Source organism: Puntigrus tetrazona, chromosome 17 (genome assembly GCF_018831695.1).
Source record: "Puntigrus tetrazona isolate hp1 chromosome 17, ASM1883169v1, whole genome shotgun sequence".
Taxonomy (NCBI): domain Eukaryota; kingdom Metazoa; phylum Chordata; class Actinopteri; order Cypriniformes; family Cyprinidae; genus Puntigrus; species Puntigrus tetrazona.
In genome coordinates, this window is record NC_056715.1 from 1980568 (window position 1) to 2003596 (window position 23029).

At 36.8% G+C, this 23029-nt stretch overlaps 2 protein-coding genes across 4 annotated transcripts in view; both read left to right on the forward strand.

Annotated features, from left to right (window-relative positions):
• edrf1 (erythroid differentiation regulatory factor 1) overlaps positions 1-1179 on the forward strand; it is an 11316-nt gene extending 10137 nt beyond the window's left edge. Inside the window, exons 24-25 of the mRNA XM_043263551.1 lie at positions 135-313; positions 454-1179. Coding sequence (XP_043119486.1) covers positions 135-313; positions 454-616 — 342 coding nt within the window. The 3' untranslated portion in view covers positions 617-1179. The remainder of the gene's footprint in view (positions 1-134; positions 314-453) is intronic.
• A 327-nt stretch (positions 1180-1506) lies between these two features.
• tonsl (tonsoku-like, DNA repair protein) lies at positions 1507-15990 on the forward strand. Of its 3 annotated transcripts, none has more exons than XM_043263876.1 (28): positions 1507-1749; positions 2455-2550; positions 2692-2834; positions 2913-3096; positions 3196-3325; positions 4234-4405; positions 4516-4630; positions 4856-5001; positions 5443-5595; positions 5686-5811; positions 6758-6953; positions 7521-7576; positions 7664-7753; positions 7850-7922; positions 8021-8184; positions 8617-8740; positions 9037-9263; positions 9339-9780; positions 10839-11029; positions 11311-11411; positions 11489-11645; positions 12410-12488; positions 12561-12868; positions 14062-14233; positions 14319-14494; positions 14751-14824; positions 14939-15072; positions 15502-15990. In XM_043263876.1, the coding sequence occupies exons 1-28, from the start codon at positions 1725-1727 to the stop codon at positions 15702-15704; spliced, it is 4257 nt and encodes a 1418-aa protein (XP_043119811.1). In that variant the 5' UTR covers positions 1507-1724; the 3' UTR covers positions 15705-15990. The 3 variants fall into 3 exon arrangements, with proteins under 3 accessions (XP_043119811.1, XP_043119813.1, XP_043119812.1); XM_043263878.1 differs by having other exon boundaries at positions 11329-11411; XM_043263877.1 differs by having other exon boundaries at positions 10842-11029.
• The last annotated feature ends 7039 nt before the right edge of the window (positions 15991-23029 follow it).

Consider the following 23029-nt stretch of genomic DNA (forward strand, 5'->3'; position numbering starts at 1 on the left):
GTTTATTATTATTATTATTATTATTATTACTACTACTAAAAATAACGATTTCTCAGTTGTAAGTCCCTTTCAAATGTGTCTTAAATTAATATTATTCTGTCAGTTTTACACATTTATGTGCTGTATGTTGACAGATATTGACTCCAGAAGACTCCGACAAACCTGAAGAGCTCCATGAGGCTTCAGACAGTTCTTCCTCTTCTGAGCTCAACACTGAAGAGGTTATGAAGTTAACTGGCGTCTTTGAGCCCAGTTTCTCCTTCTTACTGCTGCAGCTGGTTAAACTCAGCACTGCAAGTAAACGAAAACTCAGGTGAGAGAGACAAAAAAACATGCTACAACAAAATTCAGCAATATACCATATGACCTCAACAGATTTAGTATGGTTGCTATCAAAAAATAAGCAGCGATGTAGTGTTTCATTATGTGGCGCTTTCATGTTTTCATATGCAGTGGCAAAGAAGAGGAGCAGGTGAAGATCTACAAGAACGTATATTCTCGGCTCCTGCGGGCTGAAAAGTCTGTCCCGCTCATTCAGAGGGTTTCCCTTTTCATGGAGCTGCTGGATCAGCTAAAACCACAGACGGCAAGTGATGAAGCAAGATCATCGTCTTGAGGTTAAATTCCAGAAGACTCGTTGGCTTCCTGATTTCAATAATGCCAAGCACGCTACAGTTTGGAATAGAAACGGTCTTGCTTTTACACAACCAACCACAGCTGATATGTAATTAATAAAAGTTTCGGCAAGTGACTTATAAAAAAAATGTGAACCACGACCCTCACCAGCAGTGCCTTTCTTATGCTCACATTGTGCTGGACGTCCTGTAAGAGTCTACATACTCTACATGATTTCATTTTTCTTTAATGAAAACAGTATGCTAATAAACCCAAACTGTACAGTTGTTTGTAAAGCACATATTTATTGCTCATATGTACAAAATGTGAACCTGTTTGATTTTTTGTTTTTTTGTTTTTAACCCGGAAGCACACATTCAGGCTTTTCTTTTTCTGATGCATAAATAAGCTCGTGAACTGTAAAAAAAAAAGGTCTTCGATAAAAATGTGCAATAATTTAGCAAAGGTCAATGCAACGGGGAATGATTATCTAGTTACAGTATTGTTAAAAAAAATTGTGATGCTTGGCTTTTAAATCTTTAATAAATTTCAAAGCTGCTCAAAGGCATTGTCATGCTTTTTTACAAACTGAAACGCCTGTCATACACTGTTTATATACATAAGATCTTATCCAACATTTTGCGACCGCGAAAGTCCAGTGTATTCCCCAAAACTGTTAATTAATTACCACAGGCTTTGTAAATACTCTTTCAAGAAAAAAAAAAAACATGTTTACATCATCGGCTTATGTGTCTTTTCAACAAACGAACAGTTCACAGGAAAAAAAAAACGTCCTTATCAAAATGGCCGCTCGATGCGGACATTTTGGCGAAATGCATCGTGGGAGCTTCCTGACGTCAACTACACTAGCCAATCAGCGTCTCCCAATTTTTCCGTCTCTTGAACTTTGGCGCGCCGCTCTGAAAGAAGCAACACATCAGTGAATATAGACGATCAGAAGCATTGATCGGCTTTAAAGCCTCCGTGAAGAGTTCCGTGAGGACGTGTTTTGTGGATCTACAGCCGTTGGCGCGCCGGTAGTGTTTGTTATTCATCAGATGCGCGCGAGTTTGCGGTAATCGTTGTGCAGATCCTGCTAAGTGCACAGGATGACGTCTACAAAAGAGATCAAGCGTAAGTTGTTTTCCATAAACCCGTAGATAATATTATTTTTGACCTTTGGCTGCGATTTATTGTCATTCATTATTCAATACTGATTAAAAATGTGTATTTTAGTGTAACTCACACTTCCCACGCTTATTTATTTGTTTGATTTTAGTTTGTTTACATATGTATATGTCAGTTTATATATATATATATATATATATATATATATATATATATATATATATATATATATATATATATATATATGTATGTATGTATATAATGCAAATAAACATTATAGTATTCTTGTTAATTTTATATCTGTTTTTATTAATGTAATATTCATTTAATCTGTATTTATTGTAAATTATACGTGTTTAAAAAAACGGTTATGTTTAAAATTGTGTGTATATATATGTATATGTATATGTGTATATATATATATATATATATATATATATATATATATATATATCTGTGTGTGTGTATGTATTTGCATACATATAGATTTGCTATAATATATATTTAGCTATTTAATATATATTAATAATAGTTTGGAATAATATGCTTTCTATAAATACTGAAATACTATTTTATACTGCATTATGCAACATTTATTTTCAATATATTGTGATTTAGTGTAATTTAGTATAAATATACGTATATAATTCAAAATGTATGTGCATAGCAAGCGTGCATAAGTTGCATTTCTTTTTATTCATGTGCTTGCAGTACTACAGAAGGCCAAGAGCAAAGCTCAGAGCAGCAATAACCTGAAAGAAGAAGCCAGCTTGTGCAATCAGCTCGGGGAGGTTTACGCTAAAACAGGTAAAACAGATTTGGTAGAAGTGGCTTGATGGTTAAAGGTTTGACGTCTGAACCCCGAAGGCTGTAGGAATGTTGCTTTACTGTGACAGATGTGTTATGGATGTGTTATGTATTAATCGGCCTGGCTCACGTCTGTTCCAGGTGACTACCGCGCCGCTATTGAAGAGCATCGGCAGGAATTGTCGCTGTCTGAGATTTTGCACGATGTGATCGGCTCTGCTGTGGCCAATAGGAAGATTGGAGAGTGCTACGCAGAACTTGGGAACATCGAAGCGGCTTTGAAGGTTCGCGAAGTGCATGCTAGTTAGAAATGTGGCGATTGCATGGAGAGCAGTCATTCTCACGCGGGCTTTCTCTCTCAGCACCAGAGGCTTCATCTCAATCTGGCTCGCTCCGTCCATGATGCAGCAGAGGAGCAGAGGGCTCTGGCCACCATCGGGCGAACGTACCTCTTCCTGTTCGATTCGGACGGTTCACGGGACAGCCTGAAGCACGCGGAAGACGCTTTCAAGAAGAGTCTGGCCATTGTAGACGAGCGCCTGGAAGGTTAAAGAATGAGTTAATTCGTATAAACTTACACGGTTAACCTGGTCAGAATAGTATTGCTAATAAAGGAGATTGTATTCGGTATCTGTGTTTGTGCAGGGACCGTATCGTCTCGAGAGCTGAGTGAGATGAAAGCCCGTCTCCTGCTGAATCTGGGCTGTGTGTATGATGGGATGAAGGAACCGCAGCGCTGCAGTGATTTCATACGACAGAGCATCTACATCGCAGAGTAAGACACTTTTTTTTTTTTTAATTTAGTGTTTTCTAGTGGTTAGTAAATTTTTTTATTATTTTTTTTTTTTTTTAAAGTCTGTTATGCTCATCTTGGCTGCATTTATTTGATCAAACATATAGCAAAAACATTGATTTAGTTAAATATTATTGCATTTTCTTTTCTTTTTTTTTTTTACAAAATATGCAATTATTTTCTATTTGAATATATTTTGAAATGTGATTTATTCCTGTGATGCATAGCTGAAATTTCATCATCAGTGTTCAGAAATCATTTTAATACGCTGATTTGTTAAGAAACATTTCATATTAATATCAATGTTGCAAACGGTTGCGCTGCTTAATATTTTTGTAGAAACCGTGATACGCTGTCATTTAAAAAATTCTGGGTAAGACATTTTATATTTAAAAAAAAAAATGCATGCATTTATTCATGAAAGATGGATTAAATTGATCAAAAGTGACAGTTATGAAGACATTCATAATGTAACAAAATGTTTCAAAAAATGTGTCTTAAAATGTTTGTTTTGAACTTTTATTTAATAAAAAACTTAACAAAAGATGTAACATGGTTTTCACAAAAATAAAAGTTTTCATTATAAAAAAAATTCTAATTCAAACCAGTAAATTAACTAAGCAACAAATTTAAAATAATTTAAATGTAATATTTATAGAATCAAAAAAAAAGTTATGAAAATTTATATTTAACCTTATTAGGGCAATTAATGTAGGTTAAGAATGTACATAACATTTACATAGATAACGTAAAACAATATTTCTTTTTATTATTCAAGTTTCACAAATAAAAATCACATTTTTTAATGTAGAATTAATTCACTGAAAGACTTCACCGTGCTTCTGTTGGTGCAAAACCGTTTCGTGTATATCTGAACTCTCTTCCTCCAGGAAAAACCACCTTCTAGAAGACCTGTATCGTGCCAACTTCAACCTGGGCAGCATTCACTTCCGCAACGGCCAGCACTCTCGCGCCATGCGCTGTTTCGAGCAGTCCAAAGACTGCGGCCGCAAAATGAAGGACAAGTTCAGTGAGAGCGAGTGCTTCCATAGTATCGGCAAGGTGACGCTCTCCAAACACCATCGTCGTGTGCTGCTCTTTATCTGTGTGGTTGGTTATTTCCTGTCCCCTTTAAGGATTTTTGACGGGCGTCTTTATTTTTCGGTTTTCAGATACTGCTTCACCTCGGCGACTTCGCGGCGGCGCGGCGTTCTCTGAAGAAAGCCTTCTGTCTGGGTTCCCAGCAGCCTTCTGATCGAGAGGCCGTCAAGAGAGATTTCAAACACGGTGAGATTAAGAACATCTGTGAGTGAGTTTGACAGATTTCGCCAGATCAGGAGATCCGACAACGGTTTATCTCCCAAAGCCTCGCGGCTTAGGGCTGAATGCTGATCTCTCGGGGCGTAATGGAGATTTTCAGTTAGAAACCCGCTAAATCAAAGCACTGTGGCTTCTAATAACAGTATTAGCCGACACTGACATGGTGTTTGACTGAATGCGTGTCTGATGCAGCAATCCGGGGCTGTCAGCTGGAGCAGATGGCGACAGAAGTGACCGATAAGTTTTCCCATGAGGCCATGGATCTGTCAGAGCAGCTGGGAGACCTTTACTGTAAAGTGGGCTGCTATAACAAAGCTCTGGAAGCTTATCAAACTCAAGTAAGCCAATGCAGTGATTTTTATTTATTAATATTAAAAAAAAAAATATATATATATATATATATATTTATTTATATATATATATATATATATATATATATATATATATATATATATATTGTATTGTATTAAGATAATGTAAATATTTTATTTTATATTGGTAGTTTTAGTTTTATTAAAGTTTTATTTAAAGTTTTTGAATAATAAAAATATGAAATATATTGATTAAACGTTTTGTTAATAAAGTTTTTTTAATTAAATAATGAAAATATTTTATGTTTTATGTTTCATTTAATTTTCAAATTTTTTTTGTATTAAAAAATAAAATAATGCACATTTTTTATTTTTATTTTTATTTCAATTGTATTATTTAATTACATTTTTACGATTTTTCTCCGTGAGTATAATTTGAAGTTTTTCCCTCACTTCCTTACGTATCAGCTGGCGTGTGCGGAGGCTATAGGGAAGCCTGCTCGTGAGTTAGCCGTTATTTACGTGTCGTTGGCGGCCACATACACGGATTTGAGACAACATCACAGGGCCGTGGAGCATTACAGACAAGAGCTAAAGCTGAGAGAGGGCAACCCTAAAGAGGTAACGCAGCCAGAGATGAGAAACTAGCTGTCATGCATCATTTTCAGAGCTGAGTCATTTTTCTCTGAAAATATTGCTTGTGTTGTTCAGGAGTGTGAGACGTGGTTGAATATAGCTGGTTGTGAGGAGGAGATCGGCCGGTGTGTGGAGACGCTCGATCACAGTTTCAGTGCTGCTCTGAGCTGTGCGGAGAGATCAGGACTAAACAAACTACAGGTTGGTTCAAATAATGCTCACGCGCTAATTTAATGCGTTTTGTTTATGTTCGACAGTTGTACTGGCTAGTGTTCAGCCAACATGCTGGTAATTTAGAAAGCAGGGTGGCAGATGACCAATATATAGATGATATCACACGATTTATTTGATTTAATAATTGCAAAGTATGCAAAATATTCAGCCGTTAAATATTAGTTTTATAAAATGTTTACTAAAATAATTTTAAATTTAATTAGTTTGAAAAGAAATCTATTTTGTGAATAAAAACAAATAAAGTATTTATATAATTATATATATATATATATATATGTATATGTATATATATGTGTGTTTATTTATTATAATGTATAATTCTAAATACATTTATATCTTTTATATATGATAATATATAATATTTTAAATATTATATATATATATATATATATATATATTTAAATATTATATATATATATATATATATATATATATATATATATATATATATATATATATATATATATATATATATTTAGTTAGTGTTTTATTAATTTTTTTTTAATTAAAAAGTTTTTAGTTAAATCATGTTAGCTCAGTCTATTGAATAATATCAATTTAATAATATATTAATAAACGTTGAAACAAGCATATTATAAAAACAATAAATCTGTATTAAAAACACAAAACTTTTTCATTATTTTATAATCCTATTACAGTTACGTCCACAAAAAAACAGTTATCAGTTATCTGGTACTTGACAAAATTTGTCAAGTAAAAGCCAAATGTCACAAATCTATATATTATATAAACAGTGAATATGACATTTATGACAGAGAGTTGTAAAGTTTAGTAACAGCATGACTAAATAAATCCGAGATGCACAGAATGCTCTGGCCTATTGAGTTCAAACCTTGATGATTTAAAAGCACAGTACCCTTGAGGAAGAATATGAATGAAATGCTGATTTCAGAGGCGTGTTTTGAGAGCGTGGCTGCAGGCTCAGCGGCGCTGCGGCTCCTCACAGTGTGACGACACTGAAGCACGGCTCCTAGAGCTCTGTGAGATCGATGGACTGAGACCGGAGGACAGTGAAGAGGAGGATGAGGAAGAGGAGGTGGAGAACAGTGAACCACTGGAGGACAGCGACATCCAGTACTCAGACTCCGGTAACACACACACACGAGTTTAGAGTGCTTTAATGCTTTTATTAAAAGTCTACTTTTGAACATTTGCTTTTAAATCTTCGATTCATATAATTTGATATATTTATATATAATATAAAATTCTTCTTAAATATATTCATTCATGTGTGTGCATTTATATAAACATAATAAGTACACAGACATTTATTATGTATGCAAAAACGTTTATTTTGAATGCGATTAATCATGATTAATAATTGCCCATAACTAGAAACCATGTAATGTGTGGCATGGTCCAGTTTGTTTAGATCTAATATGCATGTGTATATTTATATTCATATAATTTATATTATGCATTTCTATATATTTAATATATTTAACTTTAATTTTTTCTTAAATATGTGTATGTGTGCATTTTATATAAACTCAATAAATATACACAGTACACAGACATGCATTAAAAACTAATTAATAATTGCCCATAATGCGTGGTCCAGTTTGTTTAGATCTAATAAATATAAAGATGTTTATTCGTGCATGCTATCAGGATGTTTGTTCATGTCCGAGCGTGTGAATAATCTGTTTGTGCAGATGAGGATCTGGAGGGTTACGATAAGATGGTGACGGGCAGGAGGAAAACGCAGAGGGTGAGATCTCCGAGGCTGTGGTTTATGTGGCACTTCGTCCTCTTCCGATATATCGCTCATCTTGTTTGTCGGGTGTTGTCTGCGCAGTGGAATCGGCGGAACGAGAAGGGCGAGACGGTTCTGCACAGGGCCTGTATAGAGGGAAACCTGAAGCAGGTTCAGTGCCTGCTTGACCAGGTGGGTTTTGTGAAATGGCTATAAAAGATTTGTGCCGTTTTTGGTAAAGCATTTGATGTGTGTGTGTGTGTGTGTGTGTGTGTGTTTGTTATTCAGGGTCACCCGGTTAACCTCAGAGATTACTGCGGCTGGACTGCTCTGCATGAAGCCTGTAACTACGGCCATCAAGGTACTGCAGTTTGATATAATAGAAGACGTGTATAATATACTCTGTGTGTGTGTGTGTGTGTGAAGCTCATCAGGGAGACTGAAATCTGTTTATTTCAGAGATTGTAGCTCTACTGCTGGACCGCGGAGCGAATGTGAATGACCCCGGGGGTCGAGACTGTGAGGGTGTCACGCCCCTTCACGACGCACTGAACTGCGGCCACTTTCATGTCGCGCGACTGCTGGTACGGAGAGGAGCGTCGGTCGCTGTTCGCAACCGCAAGGTCAGGCAAGCACCACACAAAAAAACACCGATGCGAATGGGTGCGTTTAATTACATAACGTATTTAAAGAAATGAAAATGCTTGCTCAGAAAAGACGTGCAAATGACCGAGAGTGAGAGTAAAAACTAATTTGGTAAACTTAAGCAGGAAGTAAGGTTTTCATCATTTATAATGAGAATAAAAAATATTGCTTTAATGATATTGCATTGATTTCTGAAAGGATCATGTAATGATGCTGAAAATTTACCTTTGCCATCACAGTAATAAAATAAGCCTTAAACATACAAAATATTGTAATATATGTTGTTTTTTTTTGTTTTTTGTGCATTTGAGCAGCATTGGCAAGCATATAAAAGATACTTCCACTAGCGTTCTAATACACACTTTCATGAACAGAAGTTTTTTTTCACAGTATTCTTCATTCATTTACAGGGACTCACTCCTCTGGACACTCTGCGTCAGTGGTTTAAGACTTACAGTCGACAGCTGGACCAAGAGACAAAGCAGGAGTGTTTGGAGACCGAAAAACTCATCAAGAGAGCTCTTTCGGGAGACAGTGAGGAGATAAACACCTTTTAAACGGCTCTTTTTGCAATATGGTTTTTAAATGGTTATTGCTTATTACATGCATGTTAATGATGACGTGATGAATTAAACTCCTATTGCGCAGAATTGCTCAAAAAAACCAAAACTGAAAAAATCCCACAGATAATGTACTTATCACAAGTGGGAGCTATCGAATGTTGATGCTGATAATCTCCAGTTTGGCTTATTTGCCAACGACACAATTATCAAGAACGATTGATTTACGTGAGAAGGTACTTCAAAAAGAAATCTGGTCTTCTGCTGCAGTCTCGGTTGTATCGGCGCTTCCACGGCAGCAGAGGGAGCTTCAGGACAGTCAGCTGTTTGATGCTGAGTTTTCAGAGCAGCTGCTGCAGGAGTCGCAGGAGTCACCGCCGTCACCCCAGCAGATCGCTCCGACCGTCCCAACTCCAAAACACTCCGGCCCCGGACGCAGGAGCGCATCAGGCCCGGCCCGTCGGCCGCGAGGCATGGAAGCAGATGTTCTATACGGGGTGAAGTTGCTTTACTGTTCGGTACATTTTTTCAATAACTCATTTAGTTAATTGCATTTGTTGTTTTTGTTTCAGAGTGATAGCAATTCTGACTCCGATTGCTCGCTCGGTCCTCTTCGTCCCGTTCGGTCAAGGCCTTGTTCCCCAGCTCAGGAATTCCCGCCCGGTCAAGACGTGCCCTCCGTATTTGAGTTCAGAGAGGCTGGGTTGCCCGCGCAGACAGAACCAGGCCGAGTGGAGTATCAGAAGGCCATGCAGAACCTGGGCAGCGCCAAATCCTGCCTCTTCTCTCAGAGCCTATCAGAGCCGGCCTTTGCCAGCACGCCAGCAGTGTCGGCCAATAGCAGAGCAGCGCTGGTACCAGAGGACCAGTATGTGGCAGACGATTGGCTGGAGGATGACCTGAGCGATGTGCAGCCTAAGAAGAAACGGAGAGTTTCTGAGCACAACGTCCCTCGAGAAGCAGCTTCCAGAAATCAGAATCATTTCACAGTATCTGCTGAAGCGTCTCCTAGAGGTGTGTGCGACACGCGGCACAATCATATTACATTCAAGACCAACACGCAATAATGTAATCATAACATATCATTTTTTTAACACTTTACAATAAGGTTCATTGGTTAACATCAGTTAGCAACATTAGTTAGCATGACCTAATAATGAAAAACACTTCTACGGCATTTATTAATTTTACTAAATGATCATTGCAGCCTTTACAATACATTAATAAAATCACAAGCTGCGTTTGTTAACATTAGTTCATGTGAAGTAACATGAATTAACAATAAATAGTTGTATTTTTATGAACTAATGTTAACAAAGATGACTAAATAGTGTTATAAATGTATCGTTCATTGTTTGTTCCTGTTTAGTTCAATACATTTAACTAATGTTAAAAAATTATACCGTATAGTAAAGTAAATTATACCGTATAGTAAAGTCAATAAAACCATTTTTAATTAATTAAATAGAGGGCTGCACGTTTAGTCAGTTATATATTCTTGTATGTTATTTGTACGGTTTTATTGAATAAAAAATAATGAATATGGGTAAATTGGTAAGTTAAATCCCATATTCATTGTCTAATAACAGATTTTTTTTCTTTAAATTTTTGAGCTCCTTTACATTTTTATTATGTAGGTACAAGTATCCACCACATTATTTTCCTTAAACATTATCATTTATTAGTTTCTGCTTAATATTATAAAATTGTAATTAATAATGTTAAGTTTAAATTTAATGTTCAATTCTTTATATTTTTTTAATGCTAAAGTAATACAACACTTGATTACCACATTAGTTTCCATACAAACTAATTAATTAATTTTCTTATGTTATGATGTATTTGGTAATGTAACACTTTTCCTGGAACGCTTTCATAACAAACACTGAAATTAATTCTGCATTCATATTTTTATGTAATATATATATATATATATAATATACTATAATGTAATGTTATAATTAACAGAATAAAATAATAATTCTATGAATTTGTACATTAAATTGTGTTTTTGTTTAATTGTTAACCATTTAATTGCCTGTTGGTAATTAGTCTCTCATTATTTCTCGTAGCAGTTCAGAGTTCCTCCAGTAGGGGTCTGTCTCTGAAGAAGGGCACTAATAAGTCTCGGCAGGTGAAGATGAATCAAATGCCAGGGATGGTGAATCTAGGCAGGAGAGAGGTCAGCAGGTCACAGAGTCCCATCATGACCCAAGAATCAGAGCCTATCCATGACCCTGCACCTCCTACCCATCAGCCCATGGTAAAACAGACCTCACTATGTCATGACTATGTTTGGGAAGGCATGCTAACGTACTGTGTAGTGCTGTTTTTAAAAGGAATAAGGGAATTTTGTATGTAGTATTAAAATATGTAAATGCATAATCTCCTTACTTCGTATGTTTCATGCATCAAGTGGCACGTTTACCAGTTTGGTATGCACTTTTATGCAAAAAATAAATGCTGCTCATTGTGTTTGATAGTTTTAGACCGCTATATTTAATTACATTAGCATGCATGAACGACAGTTGTTTGTTTTTAAAGCTTCCGGCATCATTCCAGAACCGAACGGCCCATGTTCCTGCACCGATCAGGATGAGGGTCAGAGTTCAGGACAACGTCTTCTTGATTCCCGTTCCCCACAGGTCTGGTCCGGGCTGAATTGGTCAGATGGTGTTTAGTGGTTATGTAATTGTGATATGTTACATGTGGTTTTGTGCAGTGAGGCAGACTCGTGTACGGTGGCGTGGTTGTGTGATCAGGCCGCTCAGCGTCACTATCAGACGTGTGGACTACTGCCACGTCTGTCCCTGCAGAAAGAGGGCGCTCTTCTTCTACCCACAGATCCACTGCTGGCTGTGCTGCACACTAATGAAGAGGTCAGAGGTCATGGAAAAAAAAAACTATGTATTTTTCTATTGTTTAATTTTTTTTTTACTTAATAAAAAACAAATAAGTAAAAATGATGCATAATAAAAAATACTTTTTTAGACTAAAGAATGAAAAACAACTTTATAGTATTTTACAGAGTGACTGTAGCAAAACAAACTGGGTACTACAGAGTTGCCAGGAAATTATTTTCTTTAAACGTTATCATTTATTAGTTTCTGCTTAATATTATAAATCTATATTATATCTAAAATATTATTAAAGTTAGTATACAGATACAAATGATACTAAACTTTATTTCCCATTGCTAATTAGTTGTATGTCTTTAAATTATTTTTATTTATTTATTCATTTTTGGACGTCTCTGTCGCTGCTACTATAAAAGTAAATATTTTTTAGTTTTATAAATCATAATTGTATAGTCTAGTCTTTAGAATGCTTCATCTCATTTGGTTTTCTTCATCATACAAACCGATAATATTAGTCTTAATATTATGTGGTTTAGTGTGGCATATTACAAACAAATGGCTCAAAATATAGGTGTTTGAAATGTGATATTTTGTGTATTTGAATCATTATTGTGTTATTAACAACCGTGTTATTTTTACCTGTAAACAAAAGTTTGTCAATCTCCAAATCCATCAAAATAGTCTGATACTAGTGCCATATTATGAAGCCGTACGGTATCCTTGTGTGGTAAAAAGGGTGCAGTCCTTTCTATTTTTAATGTTTTTTGTCAATCTACCAATTGCAGGTTCTTGCCGAGGTGTGTTCGTGGGATCTTCCTCCTCTCCCCGAGCGCTACCGGAAAGCCTGTCAGAGTCTGGGAGTGGGTAAGTGTTGTGTTTTTCTAGTCTGGGATCACAAAACGGGCTTGTTTATTACTCATGCCGTGTGTGTTTCAGAGGAGAACCGGCGTGTGTCTCGGCTGTGCGAGGTGCAGGACGGCGGCTCCTGCGTGAACGTCTGTGGGCTCAGTTTGCCTCCAGCGTCTCTGACTCCTCTCCTCCGAGCGCTCAAGCTGCAGGCTAGTCTCACAGAGCTGCGCGTCTCTGCCAACCGTCTGAACAACCACCTCCTTCCAGAACTGATGTCTGCGGCTGCCACTATGCCCAAACTGAGGATTTTAGACATATCAGCCAATCAGATCACCGGAGAGGGCATCAAAAAAGCATCAGACCTGTTTGAAACGAAGAGTCAAGCTGCTTTCCCGGCAAGTGTGCTTTCATTCACCCAGAAACTTAAGATAATCTATATATGTGGACTCCAAACAATCAAAATTACAGCTTCAAAGGGCTATAAATGATACCAGATGATGAATGATCTATCTAGCGAAACGATTGGCTATTAAAAAAAAAAAAAAAAACACACACATATATATAAATTCTCGCCTTGCACATTGAAAAGAGTCTAAGTCACAATTTTTTCACATCCAGGATGCACACACAAAATGACCATTTTAAACCATAAACTGACATTTGAATATGAACATTCAACAACTTTTGAACAGTCCCCCTCCACATTTTTAAACACTTTTTTTTAAACGCTGTCTGATTGTAAAGCATATACAATTTACATTATTTTTTTAAATATTTTTTTAAACCGACTGCAGCTTTAATGAAATCAGCCAATTACAGATATCAAAAGCTTATGTTTAGTCTCTTTCCATTTTTTTTTTTTTTTACATTAGCATTAACTTTACTATCTTTACCAACACTAATAAAAACTAAACTTGCATAAATGTCATTTTTAGTCAATTGGAGCATTTTTCATTCTCTCTCTCTCTCTCTCTTTCTCTGTGTGTGTGTGTGTGTGTGTGTGTGTGTGTGTGTGTGTGTGTGTGTGTGTGCGTGTGTTTAACAAGCATATCTTGGTATCAAACTCCTTCACAGCATGATATGTATGGTCGCTGAGATTCACAGCTAATAGAAACGTGTGAAGAATTTAAAATCAGATGAACATATTTTTTTTCTTTATTCCTTTCCCGTTTCAGCTTGTACTTATTTGTAAGCACCCAAAGCTGGCATCGCGAGCACTTCCTCTGCCCGTTTGCCTCTTTGAGATGAATTGGTTTACGCATTCCCCATTTGTAAGTCGCTTTGGAAAAAAAATGCAAAATGACTAAACGTAAAAGTAGATAATTGCGACCGTCTTGTCAGTATGTGGTCAGAAGTTTTGCTCTTCTCTGAGAAGAACTGAACTGCTTCCTCTTCTTGGTTCAGTTGTTTCATGAGGCGACCGATAACGGGCAAGCCTAAAATAACAGATGTGAAATTCACACGTCATGAACTGTATCATGAGAACTCAGACCGCTGAGGACATGATCATCATCTTGTGATAAAGAGCGTAATATACTTTGATAGCATGCATTGATTATAAATATGAACTCTCCCTTTCTCTCTGTAGTGTCTAGAGGAGTTGAATTTAAGCATGAATCCTCTGGGCGATGGCTGGACGCAGGCATTGGCGGGTCTCCTGTCCAGCTGTCCCCTGCTCTCCGCTCTGTCCCTGCAAGCTTGTGGCCTCTCTGCACGTTTCCTCCAGCAGCACCGTCTTCTCTTAGCCAATGCCATGGCCAGTAAGTGCACCATCGGTTGCATCCGTTCTGAAGTGACCTCTGTTTGCCGTTTCTGTACCGTCTCTGTTATTTTATGCTCTCACAGGCACTGGAAATATGCGGTCCGTGTGCCTCTCCCATAATGCACTGGGCTCCACTGGTTTCGAGCTCGTGTTAAAGACGTTACCCATGAACTGTCTCACGCACCTTCAGCTCTCTGCGGTCTGTAGAGGTCCTTCCGACCAGCCTGCCATGGAGATCCTCGCTAAACTCCTGACCCAAGTACGCTTACTTCCCTCCAGTCCAGTTTGGACTTGTCATAACTAAAAAAACTAATTAGTTATCAGTGTTTTCAGTCAGTCAGTACATTCTTGAACTTTCGTTTCATGCAACCTTTACACCGACTTGTCCCTCTTTCCGAATAATAAAAACAAGATGTTTAGTGTGGGGTTGTGGGCTTTCTCGTTTAATGTCAACTTTAAAACCCACATCAGTCAACTGCTACGTAAATAAGATTGACTAAACGTTTGGGTTTCAGGGTGACTGTCCGCTCACGCACTTAAACCTGGCTGGAAATGGCCTCACGGATCACAGTGTCCTTTTGCTCGCTAGGTGAATCATTCAACTCTCATCTTTCTCTACTAAAACAACCTAATGCATCATTTACACGCTTATTTCAGTCTGCGGCTTATTGTGTATATTATAGATATATTTTGGCTGTTTTAGGTGCCTTCCTGTTTGTCCCTCTCTTGTGTCTTTGGACCTGTCTGCTAATCCTTCGGTGACTTCGGTCGGCCTTCAAAGTCTCCTTAACGCTCTCATGGAGGCCCAGCGGCCTTTGACCCATCTCAGTCTTCAAGGTATTTTCTTGTCTTCCTGTGACAGCCGGGTTTAATCGCCCGCTCGTGATGCATTTGTCATTTTATTGTGTTTTCCTTTTGCATCCTGCCGGCGGTTTGTTTGCAGGCTGATAAAGGAAAGGTTCGAAAAGTGATAAAAATAAGGAAAGAAGTTTAAACTCAATAGGAATTCGACGGTTCTTTTCCTATAATAGGTTTCCTGATAATCCTTAATGCTTTTTAAACGTCCGGTCAAAAAGATGTTATATGTCTAGAAAGCATATGCTGAAGTAGATTTCCAATTAACTTAATGATGACAAATTTCTCGTGACACAGGAAAAGCTGTTTGAAATGCTGCATCAGCCATCTTAACAAACTGATCGCTGTTGGTACGAATGTGAATCTTACTGTGTCCCGTAATGTTTAAGTTCCTCTCGTTCTTCATGGCAGGCTGTCGGGTGTCGGGACCTCTGGCTGATGTTTGTTTGGACAGTCTGTCAGATCACATCCGAGACCTGCGTTTGTGCTCCCAGAGTCTGAATAAACTTGATCAGGATGCGCTGCAGCAGAGCTGGAGACGGAGATCAGAACCCATGCATGTGTTTTTTCGCAACTCCAAATGCATGCTGAGCATCACCGCAGCATCTCAGTAAACTCTGGAAGTAGCATTAGACTAATGGACAAATTCTTCAAAACATTTGTCTGTAAATACTGTCTAATTGTAGCATGTGTGCTGTCATTATGTCTTTTTGTTTTTGTAATTATTTGTATGGACACGTATATTTGTTTATACCCATTTTATTCTATGTGGTCTTTCGGCAAACTGTCTTTTATTGCTGATTATTTGCAAAATGTAAGAAATTACAGGTTTGAAATGGACGGGGGATATTAATGTGTGCGGTGTGGTGCTTTAGGGACCAATAAATATTCATTCAAGCATCCTCCGTTTGTAAAAGTATCTCCAAAAATTGGAAAAGAGCAAAAACACGAGTTCCATGCATTTATTGTGCGATCAGTTAAATAAAAAGAGCGTTCGGTATGCAAATAAGAAAAAACAAACAACTGTCGTATACAAAAAGGTATTTTAGCTCTGTGTTTCCAGCCAAAGCAAACACTCAAGGGCTTTTCACACTTGTTGAAATGGCTGGGATATCTTACTTCACCTTGTTCATAATTCACCAGGGGTTTATTACTTTGGTTATTCATACGGCAGTGTTTCACTGATAATAAACCATCATTTCTAGTCGCAAGTTCTCATAAATATAGATATTTTTCTTACACAAATGCTTGCTTCAGAAGGCCTATATTAACCCCCAGAAGCTGCAAGGGGCACATTTTTTTTTTTTTATTATAGATGAATGCACTTGCTTCAAATATTTGACCACCATTCTTTGAGGTTATAATGCTTGGAAAAAACTATATATGTAACTCAGACTGTATAACTGCAAGTCGTATACGCCTAGGATGGCTGGAAGGTCAGTAAACATTTTGTTATTATATCTCTTTTACCGCAGTGTGAAAAGCCCTTAGGAAATAAACAAGCGAAAAGCCTTATACGTTTATTCAATTTATCAAAGGAAGGATTCGTAGACTTTCAAAGGCCTTTAACAAACGCCGACGTTAACGCAGATGGCTCTGGCGTTATCATTAGTTGAAAGTTCTTCGATCAGAGTGCCCAGGTACTTGTTCACAAACATCCTGCACAGGTACTTCAGAAAGCCGATCTCATCACAGACCATCCCCAGCATCCTTTTAATGTCTTCCTGTATTAAAGTGACCGTCAGAGAGTTAACATTAAGCCGTTAGCCTCGCGTGAAAAGTGTACGAAACAGTACCGTTACCAACCTTAGTTGAGCTACTGGTGACCTCCCTTCTCAGCTTCCCCATGGCCCACTTGCAAGCCCAGCACAGTCCAGGGAGTTGGTCTGCTGGCATCTCACTCTAACAAGACAACAAATAAAGCATATTATAGTCAATAGTTATGATATGACAGTTTGGGTCTCTATCGATGTATACTACCTTATTTAATATCAAAATAACAAAGGACAATAAATTAAGAAACGCACTAAAAACCTTCATTATAACTTAAAAGGAATAGTTCACCTCATATTTTACTAAATGGCTGACTTCTTGGCTGACTTCTGACTCGACGTATGACGGAAGTTGCATGACGGAAGTTCAGCTCGGAAGCCATGACCAGGCGGAATCGGTTATTTACGTTATAATTTTATACTAGAAATATTTTTTTTGTTGCAAAAACCCATCGATCTGCTTCAGAAGACATGTGATAATCCCCCGAAGGCGTATAGGGTCGTTTTACGACGCAGTACTTGGATATATCCGATTTACGGAGCTTCAAAACAATGGCCGCTATCCACTAGCATTGCCAAGCTTGGATACGTTTTCAAAAACTCCCGACTGTTTTTGTCTGAAAGAAGAAAGTCATATATACCTATTTGCTTCGGGTGAGTAAAATATTGGGTCATTTTTTATTTTTTGGTGAATTATGACTTTACATTTAATAATAAATTAAAAAATTATAAAATAGAGGTGGTACGCTCAACTATGTAAATAAATAAATAAAAAGCAGTCAACTTGTAGTCATCATGAGAATGGGATGCAGAAATACTGGTTCAAAATGCTGTAAAATGTGCTCAAATGGTGCAATTTATGACCAAGGCAGCCTAAAAATATATATATTTGAACATTTAATGGCAGCAGGATCAGTGTAGATCAATAGGAATGACCAAATTATATAATTTTGCGTAACTGTTAAATGTTATTTGCTATTATCAAAGTTTACAGGCATAAAATCTTGGTAAAAAAAAAAAGAAAAGAAAAATCATAGAAATAAATGGGAAAAAAAATGCATTAAACATGTTTGTGCGTCAGTATAATTATTGCTCAATCTGGTGAAAGTAGTTCACTTTGCTACTTTAAATGTAAACACAAAATGGGATCGAGATTTAAAAAAACGACTGAGGACAACTTACAGAGTCTTCTTCAAGTTCTTCTCCAGTAGATTTCACTTTGTGCATTTCCAAGTGAAGAGCACACACTGTAAGGATAATGCATGATAAATGCAGGACATACTACATATATATTGTGTACATTAAAGTTGGTTTTCACATGATCAGCATTTGCATCACTGAACTTAAACGGGTCCAAATGAATCCAAGCAGTTTTTCTGTGGGGCACACAAAGTTCAGACAATACTGTACTAAACATACAGACAACTGATTTGTGCTAAGTTTACCTGAGGAAATAAGCAGGCTGATCAGGATGATACTCCGCGGCATCTTGTTTGGCAAAAGAGTCTGAACACAATGAGACCGAACACTGTTTTCTCGTTTGTCTTTGGTGCCACTCCTTTTTAAAACACCTCTATTTTCAGAAATTGTGGGGTGAGATTATTAGCACCAACATATCAAACAATATTGGCATTGGGTTTTTGTTTCTGCGTCTTCCTGTATGTGTGATGCATATTTTTTTTTACAGTAAATTACATTTAAATAGCATATGTAATATACATACTGTAGTTCAACATTCAGTGTTAGAACTACAGTATGTATAATTGATGATACGCTGGTGTGAGATTGCAATACTGTTGCACAGGAATTTATTACGTGCCATCATAATATCATAATAATCAGAACGCTATGTAACTACCTTGGAACATGAAATGCAATCAAATAAATGGCTTTTTTTAAAGCTTTTTCATGGCCCACTTGCAAATCCAGCTTATTCCAGGTTGTTGTTTTGTTTGTATTTCACCCTAACAAAATAACAGATACAGTATAATAGAGCCACTGGACATGTGCATCTTGCAAACACTCTTACATTATATATTTTTGCTGCATATATATGCTTATATATATTTGCTGCACATAAAAAAGGACCAATAATGAATAAATCCAACACAATGCATTTGATCCTATACAACGTTCTCAATGTATCACACACTCTCTCTCTCTCTCTCTCTCTCTCTCTCTCTCTCTCTCTCTCTCTCTCTCTCTCTCTCTCTCTCTCTCTCTCTCTCTCTGTCTCTCTCTCTCTGTCTCTGTCTCTCTCCCTCTCTCTGTCTCTCTCTCTCTCTCTCTCTCTCTCTCTCTCTCTCTCTCTCTCTCTCTCTCTCTCTCTCTCTCTCTCTCTCTCTCTCTCTCTCTCTCTCTCTCTCTCTCTCTCTCTCTCTCTTTCTCTCTGTCTCTCTCTCACACATAAACACACCCACAAAAAAAGAGAAAAAGTCATTGAGTACCACAGCCATGTCTTTATATGATCATATGCCACCAGACTGCACCAAAGTCACTTACTTAAGTAAAACAAATATTAAATATAACCTAAAAAGCCCAAAATATATTCAAAATGTTTGTTTTATTTTGTGGCTATTGATACATTTTAATTTTGACATTTTTGTACCATTCATAAACCACAAGAAGCCAAAGTCATAATTTAGGAAAAATAAAATAGCAAAAATACTCCAGTAACCGCCACCAAAATATTTGTCAATCAAATAAAAATCATTAATGTCATATATATGTTTATTTATTTATAAAGTATAATTACAAAAAATAATTATCAAAAACTACAAACAGATCACCTTTTAAACTATCTTGTCAAACTATTTTCTGTAAAAATAAATTATAGCAATATTAGACTAATTATATAATAACAATAATTATAATAGTAATGAACACCATCATGAAATCAATCAGATAATTCTAACTTTGTATTTATTTTTGTCAAATTCTCTTTGAACAAATAAATCATGCATTACAATATGAATTTTTGCATTACAATATTTTATATTTTAAACGTTTGATTTGGCTTAATAATTAGAAAACAATAAAAAGGAAAGAAAACAGACCATTGATTGCTGTATTCATGTATTTTATTTAGTTTTCATTGTAATGCAGTATCATTTATTCTCGTTCAGAAGAGCTTCAGAGCTTCATCAAATCCGAAATCGAACTCCTTTATGGTTTTGACCTGCAACAAATAAACAAATAATATCTCCTCTCCTTTAACCGTTATCATCATATTACTGTCGTGACTGTAAACGTCTGACAAGGGTATTTCTGAGATGTGTACCTGGCAGATGAAAATTTTAGTACAGACGATGTTTGGCGCGTCGTGTGACTCCAACTCGTTGACCAGCTTGTTCATAAACTTCTCAACTAAGTTCTTGCACGCCTCCTTCCTGGTTTGAAATATGTCACAGGCCTTTTTCAGCTTGGTTTTGATTTCATCCTGAGGCAGAAGATGGATTTAGTCAAAACTGTTGCGAGATGAACGGTCAGGTCAATAATACGCGATCGATCATGACACCCACCACCGTCGGTTTTGCGGAGAGGGCCATTTTCACCGCCATCACGATGTATTTGCATATTGTGCACTGAATAGATGAAGCACTGAACTGCTTTTTCAGCAAATCATCGGGCTGAAAAATATCACACATAATCATATAAAAAATAAAGCACCTAAATCTGATCAAATCTCTCTGCGCTCGACAATGCATACAATGATTAGTCATCGATCACCTGTTAAACAAATGCAAACGGGTGAAAGGTATTCCCCCGGTCTAGTTATATGTGCATCGGCTTTTATTTTAAAAGTATAAACCTATTTATCAGACTGTCGTAGTCAAGAGACGCTTACAGAGATCTCTTCATCTGGGTTCTCGGCAGAGCGCACCTCACTGATCTCCCGATGAGCTGCGCAGACTACAAACAAATGGATAATAAATAGCATTAAAACAAATGATTATACCCAACACTAAACAGAAGTCGGTTTAGAACTGATCCTTTTACCTGCATATACGAACAAGCTGACAACAAAGATGTTGCGGAGCATTTTAGCAGATGCCCTCCGACCAGTTTAAAAAGAAATACTTTGAAACCGAGGTTCATATGTGCTCCTTAAAAGCAGCAAGCGAGCATTTCTTTCCAACCACAAACCACATTTGTCTCTCACAGTAGAAAAATGTGCATTTCCATAATGCACTAGGAGTGATGTCTTCATGCGCTAATTTTGCACTTGATTCTCTAAAAATGATTCTTAAGTACTTTTTAACATAATCTTAAGAACATCGGGCTTTGAATACAGTAACACAGCTGCGACAGGACGGCCAAGAAACATATTTTGTGATGGATTATAGTACATGAAACGTCTAATTAATTGAAGCTGGGGGATCATTCAGTTTACCGGAGGTTTGTTTTTTTCAAGAACCTCCAATGATCAAGGATGAAGTTAAAAGTGTTGTGAAATGAACAACATGGTTGGATAAGTGTGGACGTTGCAATCATTGTGCCAATGCAATTCAAGCTACATCATTTGTACATGTCTGCAAAAAGAAAGGGTATTCCATCAGATTCTTTATAAATTGTGAGAGTATGTCATCTATAGAGCACTAAGATTATCCTATGGCAGCGCATTATGTGTCTGTTCATGATTCTAATCACTCTACTTTAAAATGATTGGCTTGGAAACGGTGACTGGATCTATTAGAAAGGGTGATAGACTAAACACTTCTACAAAGGGAAGCTTTTTGGATTATATCTATACGTGTCGTTCATTTAATACCTCGCACACAAGGCCGAAGGCCGAGATTCATCAGTGTGCGGAGTGCTTACGTTTATTGAGAGAGCCAGAATGTGGAAAAAAGACTTTTTGTATTGTTTTTGGACCAGAAGAAGTGCCTTGGACTCTTCTTTAAAAGTGTTACAAAACTGCGCCATTTTGGGGCACCATTAATATGAACAAAAATGTCAGTAAAGGGTTAGTTTGCCCAAAATTAGCCTGCTTTACTCAAGGCATGCTAGGTGTATACGACTTTCAGACAAATCCAATCAGAAGTATAATAAAAATTGCCCTGGCTATTCCAAGCCTTATCATTGGTGAGTTACGGGCTGGAGTTATCGGCTACGTCTAGCTTTGAGACGTTTTGTGAATACGGGCCGTGGGCCGACATCGCAGGCTCAAAATGATGATATCGGATAGGTTTACTAACAATTAAAACCTGCAAGCTTTCGAATTGAGTAACAAATGAGAGCAATTACTTACTTATGACGGATACGTCGTTCTGTTTTCACTCAATTTTATTACAGATAAAAGGCATATTTGCTGTTATATAGCTGCTTGCGGTGACATTAGTAGCATCTTGCAGTGTGTCACAGGAAATGCTGTTTGAGAAGCTCAAGTGTGAACTGCTGAGTCATTAGCCATCTAAACAGACTGATAACAATCATGTTGTGAATGCGACTTTTTGTGTCCTGTAATGTTTGAGGTTGTTCTTGAGAGGCGACCAGTTTTGCAGATCGTCTCTATTGCTGAATATTTGTGAATTTTCCATTTGACTGCAAAAATAAAGCAAATGTTGCGAATTTAACCAACTTTACAGTTAAAGTTGAGTGGGTATGTCTAACCTGGCCTCTTATGATGTATGTTGACTGCCATAATATGGAAAAAAAAGTGCAGTCTATTACTTAATCAAGATTCATTTGTACAGTGTGTACAGTGTATATTTATTATGTATATAAATACACGCACACACACACACGTATGTGTATATTTAAGAAAATCTATGTAAGGTTTATATATTAAATATATTTATATTATATAAATGTACCTTTTTCACTAGACTGTGATGAGCATTGTAAAGATGAAAAGGTTTTCATGTTTGTATTTTGTTTTTAAATGTATGTACATTTATAACACTATTCTTTGTATTATATTACCTTTGCATCAAAAAAAAACTAGTTTGCTCTAATGCGAAGGTGTTTCTAATGCAGTATATATATATAAATATTGCAGCCATTTGCTTAAATCAAAGTTCATTTTTTCCACATTAATGTGCACACAGCACTGCATATTGACAGAAAAACAAGAACTTTTATTAAAAAATAACTTTTTAGCAAATGGTTGCAATATAACAAAGTGTGAAAAATTTAAGGGGTTCTGTATACTTTCCGTACCCATT